Source organism: Varanus komodoensis, unplaced genomic scaffold (assembly GCF_004798865.1).
Source record: "Varanus komodoensis strain SLA01 unplaced genomic scaffold, ASM479886v1 scaffold6_2, whole genome shotgun sequence".
Lineage (NCBI taxonomy): Eukaryota > Metazoa > Chordata > Lepidosauria > Squamata > Varanidae > Varanus > Varanus komodoensis.
The window spans coordinates 16,223,139-16,235,469 of record NW_025336346.1 but is presented as its reverse complement, the minus strand read 5'-3'; the positions used below and the strand labels follow the sequence as shown (position 1 = coordinate 16,235,469).

The 12,331-nt window shown below is 36.9% G+C and overlaps 2 protein-coding genes across 12 annotated transcripts in view; one reads left to right on the top strand and one right to left on the bottom strand.

Moving 5' to 3' along the window:
* TASOR (transcription activation suppressor) overlaps window positions 1–12,331 on the top strand; it is an 88,567-nt gene that overhangs the window by 51,793 nt on the left and 24,443 nt on the right. For 6 of the 10 annotated variants that reach the window (XR_006416708.1, XR_006416707.1, XR_006416706.1 and 3 more), the window contains exons 23-24: window positions 62–220; window positions 11,884–11,960. Coding sequence is in view for 4 of the 10 variants with exons in the window: in XM_044451351.1 (XP_044307286.1) it covers window positions 62–220; window positions 11,884–11,921 (197 nt within the window). In the remaining 6 variants the exon portion in view is untranslated. Of the gene's footprint in view, window positions 1–61; window positions 221–531; window positions 1,922–11,883; window positions 11,961–12,331 lie in introns of those variants that run through there. The other 4 variants (XM_044451348.1, XM_044451346.1, XR_006416703.1 and 1 more) reach the window with 3 other exon arrangements.
* Window positions 6,481–12,331, bottom strand: part of CCDC66 (coiled-coil domain containing 66) — a 36,280-nt gene continuing 30,429 nt past the window's right edge. For both annotated transcript variants that reach the window (XM_044451352.1, XM_044451353.1), the window contains one exon: window positions 6,481–6,914. In XM_044451352.1, the coding sequence (XP_044307287.1) occupies window positions 6,828–6,914 (87 nt within the window). In that variant the 3' untranslated portion in view covers window positions 6,481–6,827. The remainder of the gene's footprint in view (window positions 6,915–12,331) is intronic.

Here is a 12,331-nt window from a genome sequence, read left to right as displayed (position 1 = left end):
ATGTATGTATGCACACATATGTATATATGTACTGAAGCATGCTTTTCTTTTCTTTTCTTAGAAAAGAATGTGTTAACTTTTGAGTCTTATGCTAGTAATGGAATTGTGGTTACTACAGTTGATTACTTCATGCACAATTTTAAAAGCCTTGTTGGCTACCATAATTCAATTACTGAAGACAGCTGCCTTCCTGCCCCCAATGATCATGAAAGACAATCAGGTAATAACTTGTTCCATTAATTTTGGTTACCTATAGATAGCTAGAAATGTGGGGGTGGAAAATCTTGGTGTTTCCACTTGTTGTTATAATTGAAATAGCAATAGGTCCAAATTGTACTTCACAGTTAAAAGTGGAATGTAGTGCTGTGTGGCAACTTAAAATTCTCTTGGTATAATGGGGTATGCAATAAATTCCGATGAAACATAGTGGGGTTATGAGAAAGCTAGTGGAGATTTGTCAGAGAGTGAGGGTGTCAGTAATTGTGTTACGTAATTTTCCATATCAAATACTGACCTAATGTATAACTTTAGATGCTGTTTTGACATTAAATCCTTTGGAGCTGGAAGTTGGGGTTTCCCAACAGTAAGCATGAACACATTTCGCAGAAGCTTTTAGCATCGGAATATCCGGACGCTCACACAGAGGGTTAAATGTGTGTTGAGTAAGTGAACAAAAATGACAGAAGACCAGCCCTTAAGTGATATGCGACTTTCAGACCTGAAGCCTAACACTGTGTGAGTAGTGCGTAGTATTTTTAAACACTTTTTTATTTCAATAGAGTAGGATTTTTCTCTTCTTAATGTAGTTCTTGTAGAAAATGATGAAAAAGATGAGGAGGACATGTCTTTGGATTCAGGGGATGAAGCATCACAAATAGAAGTTTGCAATGATGCCTCAAAGTATGATTCCCACTTGGAAGCTTTTCAGACAGAGACCAAAGGATCCCTTGGAACAGACTCTAAGCAAAACTCTCAAACTGAGACACGGCTGTCTGCTGAAGGAAGACACTGCCTTCTGACAGAAAACACTTCTAAAATTGACATGCAGGATATTCAGCCAGTTACTCCTGTTTCTACGACATGCTCTACTGAAGGAGAGAGAACTAACTCAGTTGAGCAAATTCCTCTCAACAACTTTCAGATTTACAATAGACAGTTAAGTGTGCCCCATCAGTTCAGTCATTTTAATGTTCTCACTCATCAGACGTTTCTGGGAACATCATACCCCATGTCTACAAGTCAGAACCAAGAAGGTGGGAACTACTTTCTGACGGCCTACAGCCAGAATATAGATATGGACCAGCCTTCATCTCCCAGTACTTGGGATGTCAGTTGTGAATCTTCCAGGGCGTTTTCCAAGCAGAATTAAGCAAAGCTGAAATGTTTTTTTATAATTTGTTGTGGACTTTTCTGTTTAAAAAAGTGAATTAACTGTTTCTATTCTCCAATCTAAACATTTCCTGTCTCTTATTCCAAATGTTTTCTTGTCTTATTTAAATCATGAATGGTCTGTAACAGGTGAAGCACCTGAAGTTTGAAATAAATATATATTTTTTAACATTTATTGTACTTGAATGAACTTGTTTGGCACTTTTACGTTTTTACATTTTGTAGTTCATGTATAAATGAGACTTCCAACTCGAAGTCTGTCTTACTGTAAAATGAATGTTTGCTGGAAGCATATGTGAAAGATGAAGGCTTCATTTTTAAAACAAAGTGTAACAGGATATTCAAACCACTTTTTCTTTATCAAGGCTGTTATGTACGTATGTGAAAGTTTTGTACAAAATCTTTATATAGCTATAAAGGCAGTTCTAGTTACTTTAACAAATATCCTGGATTTTTGGCTACATACCTCAGTTAGAAAAAACAATGGGTGCAATTCATTTTGAAAATAATAATAAAAACCATCCAGATGGGACCTAGTAGCAAGTTGCATTTTGTTTTGCAATCTGTTTCCAGGAAATGGATGCAAAAAATAAAGGTTCTGTTTCCTTTAACAATATAAACCAGATTGTGTTGTAATCAAAAACATATGATATATGCAAGGGTACAGTCCAAGACCAAAGTTCAGTTTTTTCATTACAGTATTTTAATATTAATCTGAGATGCAATACTTTTAGGTCTATCCTGTCTAGCACAAGTGAACTGCAGCTCCCATCAGCCTTGACCAGCATAGCCAACAGTGACTGATAATAGGAACTACAGTCCATCATCACTGAAATTACTGGGATTAAGAATATCTAATCCTGCATGTGAGCTACATTCTTAATACATATGAAATGTAATTTCACTTCTTTACAACCTGACTTGATAAAAAATATTGGATTTTTGAGAATTTATTGAAGGTCTCCTAACTGGAGAGAAAGCTATGATAAATAATACTAGGGCTCTGGCATATGTACCAAGGTGTCCTGTTAATTAATTGGACCTTAACTCTGTTCATGGTGTCTCAAACTCATTTTCCTTCCCTTACAGATGGGCAGACTCCTGCAATATAAAATAACATCAGGCTGCATAATATTTCAGAAAACAGAATAAATTATGTCACATTCCATCTGCAATAAAATGGCAGCTCAAGTGCTGTTGTATAAAGAAAAATCTAAAAAGAACAGAACCAGTATGGTGTACTAGTTAAGAGTGCAGGACTGAAACTCTGGCAACCTGGGTTCTAGTCCCTGCTCAACTGTGTAACAGACTTTCAACTAGCTCACAGGATTGCAGTTATGAGGAAAGGTGGATAATAGGAGGAGGAGAATGATGTAAGCCACTTTGCATTCTTTACAAAAAGAAATAGGCGTGATACAAATCTAACAAAAATCTAACTCATTTAAAATAGGCATTGAATTGATTAGAAACCTGAAATGGATGCAGGTCATTTAAGTATTTTAAATGCATAGGTAAGGGAAGCCCTTGGAGAGAGCCATAAAGGTGAGCCAGAGCAAAGCAGACTTTCGTAATGGCTGAGTGTGTGGCTGAGATGCAAGGATGGAATGAATGGAGTAGTCTAAGCAGTATATTACGGACAAGGGAATGGGCATGTTAGAGTGGTCTTATAGGTGACATTTGTGCTGTGGTAAAGGGAAAGTAAAGGAGTGAGAAGGATGTTGCCATCTGAAGTCAACCTGAGGGAGCAGGTTTAAAATGTTATTGAAGAAGAGCTTGAATACAGAACTTGACTGTAGAGCAGAAGCTGAAAGTTGCAGTTAACATGAAGAGGAGGAGTAACATGCATATTAAATTCTTGATGGGATCACTAAAACAGGCTTGGAAGTAGACAGCCACCGTGTCAGTTACTGGAAAGAATTGTTTTAGTAATCAATGAGGCAGTGCAACATTATAAAGCTTATGTGAAATAATTGTGTTGGGCTAGGGGTAGGGAGACCCTGTTCAAATCCATACTCTACCATGAAGCTTAACTAGGCAAGCTCATGCCAGTTATCCTTTTATAGCCTAAGCTGATTGCGGGGCCAGGGGGTGGGGGGTGTAGGTTAGGATTGGTTTGCAAAGTTATTAACCTTAAGATTGTTCATTGAGCTTTCAAAGTAGAGACAAAGCCAGGGTTCTATATTTGAGAGAGGGTTAGGTTGATTATACCTTGGATGGGCTCTTTTGGGTAGAAGTACTTCCAAGCAGCATCAGGCCTCTGTTGATGGTACATGCCATCAAGCTGTCTCTAACTTAGAGTGACCCTAGGAATGAAATTGCTTCAAAATGTCCTGTCTCTGATAGCCCTGCTCAGCTCTTGTAAACTAAAGGCTGTGGCTTCCTTTATGGAATCAATCCATTTCATAGTTGATTTTCCTCTTTTCTGGCTTTGAGTTAGTTCCCATAATATCTGCAATGTTGTGTTGCGTTGGGGCACTGTGGGACATTAAAATGGCAACTCTGCCCAGCACTGAGCAAAGTGTTCAACCGCTACTATAATTGTTGAAGGCAATTTCATTGTCTTGCCTTCTTTCTCTTTGGTCTGACTTAGTTCTGTTTCAGGTTATGAGAAAAACAGACATTCCCTGTATTTAGCCAGTAGTACAATCCAAAATTCAAATCAGCTAGATGAGCAAAAAGGTGGCTCTTTTTGTTTTTTGTTCTTACAGGGGTGCTTATATTATATGCTGGTGCTATGGAAGTATTATGCTGAGTTTGCAGGAAAATAGTCTTACAGATACCTCGCTTTCTTCTGAATATCAAACCTTTTTTCATATTTATTTCCTGGCCTTCCTCACAAAATAAATGTTGGCTAACAGGGTACATGAAACAGTACACCACATAATCATGGCAAATATATAATTAAATACCATGAAACCATCACCAATCAAAAATAGATCTCTTGCTTATACCCCCAAAACCTGTTCAAATAAGTTAAATAACACTTTAACATGCACCCAAATCTTCAGCAGAAAGATTCCATAGTCAAGGTGGTGCTACTAAAAAAAGGCCCTACCATATGTGGTAGCCCTACTGGCCACATTCTTCAAGAACCTCATAAGCAGGCAAATCCCCCTCAACTGACCTTAAATCTCAGAAGGTGAGAAGTCTTGGAGAAGTTTTAGTTCAAAATTCAGGTTTGCTTGACCAGGCTTGGGTTTGCTTGGTTTGTTCTACAGCCATGTGATAACCAATCTAAAAGTAATAGATGGAATGGGATAGTTTTGCCTACAGGATGGACATATTCTAAGGCTATCTAAAGTTTACACTAAGCTGTATATATGACAACTGTAGCAAAAGTATGCCTGAACCGAGGGCATCTTGGTGGACAAACCATTTTGTATGGATGACATACTGATGGCCAACAGGAGCCTACATACCATAAGCTCTGGTCTTTGGGATGTATGTCTAATACAACAAAGAGGCATAATAAACATGATGATATGACCTACAAATTCGTGACCAGTTGGCTGAACACTGTGATATGCGTTCTGTATTTTTCCAAGTTGTGCAAGTGTCAGATAGGAGGGAAACCATTGGTAATAATGAATACTTAGCAATTGACTTGATGCAATTACAGCCATCCCCAACTGGTTGAATAAAGTTATAGCTAAGAATCATACCTATGATACTTAGTCACATTAGCTATGAAAAAGTTACCAAAATACTGTTTTCAATTGCAAAATTAAAAAAAAGTATCATTACGACAGAAGCAAAAACCTGATAGAAGAGACAAGGATTATATATCAGAAATGTGACACATTTTTGCAAAATTAACAGAGAGAAGATTGGTTTTAAGTGATCATTTTGACACATTACAATGATGGCTAGGGGAGGATCTGAGGAAGCTTTCTTGAGATTCATATTCTTGAAAATGTGATATGTTTGAAAGAGACCTGAAAAGCTATAAAGCTAAACCTGCTTTGTATACTAACCTGTAATAAGCTAAACTTATCTAGTCTTCTGTGCATCTTTAGAGAACTTTGAATGGAATTTGGCAAAATCTGGCAACAAATGCAGAATCTAAATGTTACTTAACATTTACCCACACAACTCATGTTACTGAAAAAAATAGTTGTGTCACTTAAAGTTGAGCGAACAGGCAGTCTCTGGGTTACAAAAGAGTTCCGTTCTAGAGAAAATAAATTGTATGTAAGTCGGATTGCATATAGCTAACCCTCCACATTTACAGGGGTTGGGACATAGGGCCCCCAGGAAAGTGGAAAAGTGAATATCTCTAGCCCCCTTCCCCACCCAAATTCACCAGTGCCTTCTTTTTGCAGCAAGGAAATCCAGGAGAGGATTTCCCTCTCCATATGGGTGGGGCATAAAGGCATGCTTTGAAGACCTCTCTCTCCCACTTTCTGGTGTCCCTCTCATTCTGTGGTGAGACTTTAGAGGCCCCTCTCTCCTCTTTCACTTCTTCTCTATGGCAATAATTTATTGCAGTAATTTTTTAAAATTAATAGTCTTCATGGTGGTTCTGGGTTGTCTGTAACTCTGGGACCACTTATATTTGCATTAGTGACTGCAGATCGTGATTTCACCCCCTTTATTTTAAGCTTTAGCACAGCAAAATAAAAGCAGGGTTAATTCATGGCTCTTCAAATGAACATCTTTTAGGAAATCACGATGATTATTCCGAAAATATAGCCACTGTTTAAAATGCATAAAGTTAGCACACACAATTTGAACAATTTAGTATCTTATATAATGCGATTTATAAACATTAGTCTCACATATAACCTGATATTTATTTTTATGGAGTGGATATAATTTATTTAGTTTATTGCTTTTGATCAAAATTTCTTGGCGCAAATTCATTGAATGTGACTGGGAACTTTTGAGTTCTTCATACTCTTGTCCTGTTAAGTCCATACTGATGGAAAGCATACATGACTTTAGATTTTAAGTGTTTAGATTTTAGACTAGCTGAGATATCTATATTCAACAAAAACATTTTATACTGAAGCATTTGTTGTATAGCTCAATAGTAAAGCAGGCTTGATGGTAACTAAAGAATTACTTAAAATGAATGATAAAACTTGCCACGACATTCAAATACCCAATACTTTATTCCTCATGCAAAGAACATAACATTTAAATTATTATACAACTATTCCATGTAAACAAAACCACATGCTATAGCACTGTTTCCAGCTAAATGAGTTCTTCCATCAAGTTTATCCAAAACTGATTTCTTATTTATTCATATTTACTGCCCTATTCCCATAGACTTTGGGTGGCTTACAAGAGAAGTACAAAATATGTAACCAGTTATTCAAGCATCCTCAATTAAAATGAACAAAAGTCCTCATTCTACAGACTTGGTTCATAATTACAGTAGTAAGCATAAAGTGCCAACATAGCATGATATCAATGTATCCGATGTGGAATTCTTAAAATGGTGAAATAAAGTTCTCTTCTTGACTTGTGCTGCTTGGAATAAGGCATGTCTCCAATTCTTTCTGCTTCTGTAGGAGACCCTGAAAAGAGAAATGAGTGAATTTTCCACAAAAGCCTTAAAACAGTTCTAAATAGCAATAATCAAATTAAAATTGGGAAAGTAGTAGTGGAGATACCCTAGAAAGCAAATGGCAGCTGCATTCTCCTACCATAGGTGGGACTTCAATGCTCAAGGATGTGGAACAGAATCTGAATTCAATGTTGTATTATATATTGAAACAAGTCACTGTATAAAAATCATTTCCTAATGGATGAGACAATAATGTTTTATATTCAGCTGATCTTACTGCCTTTTCACCCATCATTTCCCGTTTTTTTGTGGGGGGAGAAGTTTGGGCCAATGCTGTGTTTACTGCTTCAGGCTTTAGATGGTGTTAGAAGTGAAAGAAAAATACTGTTGAAATGAGGTCTAAAATAAATAGGACACAACATTTTGACATACTCATCAGTGTAGCAAAGCAACAGAATTTGTCCAATGGTGGTACAATTCTACCTGTAACAGATATCTAAATTCAACAGAAGATTTTGCTTCTATGGCCATCCATATGGTAATTTTGATAGTGTCTTTGTTAAACAATGCATCATCAGTATTTATTAAAATAAAAAGTGCTATGAACTAGTGGATGGGAGTTTGTTGAGCATATTTTGCTTCATCTATTTGAAATATTTTCTGGATTTGAACAAATGTAGCATGCTTGATTTTTCCTCAACTGCTATTGTGATGTCTGTACAACAGATACAACTCAATGTCTATTTTAATATATATTAAAGAACACATTGACTTGGATCAAAAGGCAACTGCCAGTGCTGCTCAATAATGTCTGATAGTTCAACATGTTCCTAATGATTGAAGAAGATTGTTCACATAGTGTTAAGTTCACTTTTCTCATGCACTGTTCTACAGAAAATGTAAAGCAGCCCTCTGCTTCTGCATTCATCTTCTGAGTCCAAACCGTGATGTGTTTGGCTTCTATGCTACAATTTTCCTGGCAGTCTTTAGCTATGCTTGCCCTTCTCCTCTCACCCCTCAACAAACATCCATAAAGGGCATGGAAGTACAGATGGAGTCCAGCTTTCTTTAAGACAAACATCCTGTTAATATTCACAAAATCACCTAAATTTACAGATCTATAACTTCTTGGAGATTAACTAGGAATGTAAACTCTAAAGAACACTGTTCTGTACTATGCTAGGATGCATCCTCTTTGTTTTCTTGAAGCTTCTTAATGAACCGCACTTATTTTCAATGGTGACCACAGAATGTTTCCAACTGTGTTATCACTTAAGAGGAAAATGTAAATAGGGTTGGTATAATTACATAAATAGTTATACTTTGAACTTTTTTGTAGAAAACATTTCACAATTATGAATAAAGGTAACTACTGTAAAGAAAAATCATTGTTTAATGATGCAGAAATATTGTTGTAGACAAAATAAGTGCATAAAAATAAAGGTGTTACATCTTGAGTTTCAGGCAAAACTAATATTAGTGTCCTTATTCTCCCAACATCAAGAACAGTGTGAAAACATCTCTGTAGAAGAAGTAAAAAGATCAGTAGTTCTTTTAAAAATATATAATTGAATGTAACATTTTATCTTTTTGAGGCCTAACAATTGGCATCCTTTCTGCCTAGATGTTAATTTCACTACCTTTGTCTGTCTATTCACTGAGATGGGTAACCCATTCAAACAGCAACATTTAGAACATTAGAAACATCAACAGGCAGGGTAGGGGGAGATTGCAGCAAGATTACAAAAGTTTAAATAATTCACAGGCACTTGTCTTTAAGAACAGAATCAATGTATCTAAATGGATCACCCTAATAGTAAAGAAAGCCTACACATCTGTCTCACTGCTTGCCATCGAGTCAATCCATCCCACACTTGGTCTTCCTTTTCTTCTTCACTCTTTGTTAACTTGATTGTTTTCTCCAGGGAGTTCTGCCTTCTGTACTGTTCAGGATGCATTATACTGTACCTACCACTGCACTGTGCACAGAGACAGTATCTAAAGAAAATATAGCCTAACATCTGCCCTGTCAACTAGTGTAAACCTTTAAGGAGCAAATTTGTCTTCTCAGTGCCATAGATTGTATGGCAATTAACTCTGGAAAAGAAGGCTAAAAGGAAATACTCAATTTCTGTTCTTAAACTCTATGGTGAGCAGGAGAAAGACACTCTTTGCAATCATCTTCACAGAAGTACATAGTGCTGTTTGTATAAGTTCATGCAATCACAGTCCAAGTTGCACTGACAGAATGAAGTCTGTGAACAGTTCACAAACCATGAATAGCATAACCCAGAGTTACCGTACAAGCCAGACAGCACGGCCAGTCTTGAAAGCACAGGAACTGGAGGTTTTCAAAGAAGCAGGAAATCATGACACAGGATTAAGAAATAAGCGTTTGAAGCCAACTGACCTTCATGCCTCCACTAACATTATGCAAAGTAAGAGACCTGCCTCAGGTGGCAGACAGGTGCCAGATGTTAAGAGCTGGCCTTGTGCCTGTAAGCTGGCCTGCTGTCCATAGGTTCAGCAGAGGACATTCTTCCATCACTTGTCAAAGATTCAGCTGCCATTATTGTTGGCTGCTAAATGTGGAATGACATTGCCGCCATCTTGCCTTTTCTATTGGGTGGCAAAATGTCTAATGTCAACCCAGTTAACACATGCTAAAAGCATATGAACACCACACCTCGTTCTACATACTTTTCGTACTGTAGCCCATGTAGTACTGAAGAAGTCAGTGGGATTCCTGAGAGAACTAAGAATTGACACGATACTGTGGGGTTCTTTTTTTGAATTTAAAGATAATTTTCGCGTTCATTTAAAAGTAGAGATAAGTCTAATTTCTAACTGAATCAATGATCTGCTACTGATTTCTCACTATGGGGTATCCAGATGTCTAGAGAAAGCAACAAGACAAAGAATCCAAATGGAACAAAGAGGAACTATATAGTTATTCAATCCAGAATATCTTTCAACCCCATCACTTTGAAGCAGGAATGAATCACCTGGTCTGTGTCACCTCATAAAAGTCTGAGCAAGTTTAATATTAGTAAGAGTTTACCCGATGAAGCTTTCTCGATTGCTTAAAGCTCCTTTACAACTGCAGCCCATTTATAGTCTTTGGCGCAAATGCAACTTGTTACTTTACTATGAACAGATGACAATAACGATAATTTCTTTATGCTGCAAATCCACACAAAAGAAAAGAGCAGAACTGGCTTAGGGGTTCTCGCTATACAAAAGACCAGACAGGAAGAAGAATACTGTTACTTGATAGCATCATAAAATAATAATATGAACAAAGGGCAGAGTAGCTAGAGATGACAACTGGAATTAAAACCATGGCAGAAGATTTTGCCCCCCTTCCAACTCCTATCCACCTTGTGGGAGAACATCAACTTAAAGGAAGAGATGTTATAAAAACTGAATTGAGTGAGACCATACCTACTGTGGTACCAATTCAGATAGACTGGCCTTCTCTGAAAGCAAGTTGTGAAATAAACGGGAAGACCCAGCAAGTAAGCAAGTGTGTTCTAACTGGAAGAGTGTGTCACAGCTGAGTGGCTCTAAAATGTGTGCATCCATTTATTTAAAGTGTTTTTATCAGGCAGGAGCTTATAGGTAACTATGAGTCTCACTGTGGGTCTCAGAGTAGTACACCATACTTCAAAAGGATAATTTGTTCCTGCACTTACCAGAAGACTGTTGCAAACCCATAATCCTACAAGTCTGGACTAATGCCAGCTAATTGTTAAAGCAAGTGACTTATATCTTCTCTGAAATGAAGGAAGACACATCTTCACAATGTTGGAAAACACATATTACCATAGAACACCTTCTAATGTTCAAGAAGAATGAGGAATAATGCTTAAAAGAGAAGATGTGTTGATATACTATTTCAAACCTGGAAGACAATGAAATGCCTCCCTTGAATAGGGACAGTCAAACGCATCCCATGATGTCAAACATTTTGATGTTAATAGCATGAGACCTTCAGAAAATATGAGTGGCTACAAGAGTTCACTGATCAGAAGAGCTTTGCCGTTCTTGCAGTACATCAGGAGGGATGACAATTTCATAAAAGTTGATGCTGCGAAACCGAAGAAACATTGCATGTGCAATGCTGATCATTAATGACGATTGAAGAAGATGGACAATATTTCTTCCTGTTCGCAGTTCTTTTCATCACTCAAGAACTCATAGGAGGCATATGTGGCTACTACATATTAATGGTAGAAAATCTTTGAAGCAAATTTCTTCCCATTTTCTGGACAAGTTAATTATGTAACCCTAGGATAATATAACTATTTGGGAGCATACACCAGTGGACCAGGCTATTTGTTCCTCCAATTCCAATTCTTCAGCAACTGTTTCATTAGTCTGAAAATAATGTTTCAGAAAGAAGGGAAGGAAATCTAGTGGTTGTAGTTTCTGCTTATCATTTCCAGCAATGGTACTATATATATATGAGATAGGCAATTGTATCTCAGTTACGGAATATAAGGTTTGTAAGTAAGTATACATTCTGTTTGTTCAGTTCAAGATTTTTAATCAGTTTCCTCCCATCCCATTTGTTTTATGCTTTCTTCAGCTAGATGGTTTTTATAACACTGCTGTTCTACTTTATGAATGGTATAAGCTATTTTTGGGGATTCTATTTAAAAGCTGGGGTACACATCTAAAAAGAGAAATTATGCAGTGGACATTATCAATAATGTAAACATTGATAATTAAACAGTCTCTTTCTTGAATGCTGAATTCATAAGGAAATTAAGTCTTCACTTTTGTTTTTAAAACTATAGATTACTTACAAAACCACTGAAATCTTATCTAGGATCAACAGCAAAGAGCCTGAGGACAGACACTGCAACTCTCAATGCTATAAACTGCAATAATATTTGTTATTTTTGTGAAGCATATGCATCTGTGTACCTTGTAAAACAGAAGTACACATAATCCAATTCTCTCTCTTACAACAGGTCACTTGACAAAAGAACATTCAGATACCAGATATTAGACATCTAAGTATTTACTGATGCCACTGTCAAGCACCAGAGTAAGTTTCATTGTGCTCTATTTTTCTATCTTTCATTTCTCTTCTAATCAATAATGCTATATACTTTTTAGTGTAAGTGTACAGCTTAGAACAGAGGTGGTCAATGTGGCACCATCAGGCAATTCCACTGGATCCCCAGAAGGGTCCCCAAAAGTGGTGGCCACAGGCCCCAAAAATATTTTTTGATATTTCCATCTTTTATACATCCACAGATTTATATACAATGCATACATCTTTCTAGAGAATGAACTATCCAAGAATTATCCATTTGCAAGTGGTGCCTCCAAATGAAACTATTGTAAGGTCATCAATTAAATGCAGCACAGGAGGTATTTATCTTTTCAATGTAGTGAGACCAGTCTTTTTACTGT